Here is a 952-nt window from a genome sequence, read left to right as displayed (position 1 = left end):
CTCTATCTCTGCCTGCCTCTCTGCCTACTTGTGATCTCTGTCAAATGAATAAATAAAATCTTTAAAAAAAAAAAAAAAAAGGAAAATTAGAAGTAAAGTAATTCCTTTTAGTAAGATGTTACATCCTTTGGGGGTGGGATCTTGGTAGTGTTAGAATCTGAGAGGACTGTCCCCTCGTGTCCTTCCTGGTGAAGTGTTGCTAATGTGGACAGCCCCTGGACCCCTCACGGACTCTTGTCTGTGTGGCCCAGAGGAGCGCCATGCTCCGGCTCCGGGATGTGACTAGAGCCCTGTCCCGTAGTGCTGGGGGTGAGCCCGTCCCCAGGCTTGTATATTCCTTGTCTCGTCAGTCCCTGGTTGCTGAGGGGAGAAGCCACACAGGGCACAGCCTCACAAAACCATTAGGCTTCAAGCGGAATGTGTATGTTTAAAAGTTTTGTGATGAATTTCCTCTTTCCTTGTAGGTTGAAACTTTTTCTGGCGTCTATAAGAAGCTCACAGGCAAGGATGTTAACTTTGAGTTCCCCGAGTTTCAGTTGTGAACAAAAATGATTAAATAAAACTTTGACAGTATTCGGTTTGAGGCGTGATTTTCAAAAGTTCAGAGATGTCGTCGTATAGCTGTCTACATAGCCAGCAGCTCCCTGTGAAGGCTGGAAGATTTTGAACAGAGAGGGTGCCTGTGGGATATACCAGGCAGTTGGATGCATGGGAGGGATACACTTGTATCCAGGGGTGTTGTAATGGGTACAGTCCTATGACATTGGCCCAGGTGGCTGAGTATTGGCACTTGGACAGGTTCAACCGAAGGATCACACAGGTACTAGAGGCGTGAACGATGCGATAACGTAGCCTGCCCCCAGTCCCCGTGCCGCGCTCTACGAGAATCGAATGCTGGTCTCCTGGGAAGCCGGCCTGCCTAGAAGTCCGGGTTTCAGAAGCTCCTGAAATC

At 48.4% G+C, this 952-nt stretch overlaps 1 protein-coding gene across 3 annotated transcripts in view; it reads left to right on the top strand.

Annotated features, from left to right (window-relative positions):
- Positions 1-573, top strand: part of LOC111154074 (ribosomal protein S7) — a 6,157-nt gene extending 5,584 nt beyond the window's left edge. For all 3 annotated transcript variants that reach the window (XM_022513427.1, XM_022513429.1, XM_022513428.1), the window contains one exon: positions 465-573. In XM_022513427.1, the coding sequence (XP_022369135.1) occupies positions 465-542 (78 nt within the window). In that variant the 3' untranslated portion in view covers positions 543-573. The remainder of the gene's footprint in view (positions 1-464) is intronic.
- The last annotated feature ends 379 nt before the right edge of the window (positions 574-952 follow it).

The sequence above is a fragment of the Enhydra lutris genome, unplaced genomic scaffold (assembly GCF_002288905.1).
Source record: "Enhydra lutris kenyoni isolate GAN:26980312 unplaced genomic scaffold, ASM228890v2 scaffoldscaffold35, whole genome shotgun sequence".
In the NCBI taxonomy this organism is placed as follows: Eukaryota; Metazoa; Chordata; class Mammalia; order Carnivora; family Mustelidae; genus Enhydra; species Enhydra lutris.
This window is presented reverse-complemented; position numbering and strand designations above follow the sequence as displayed.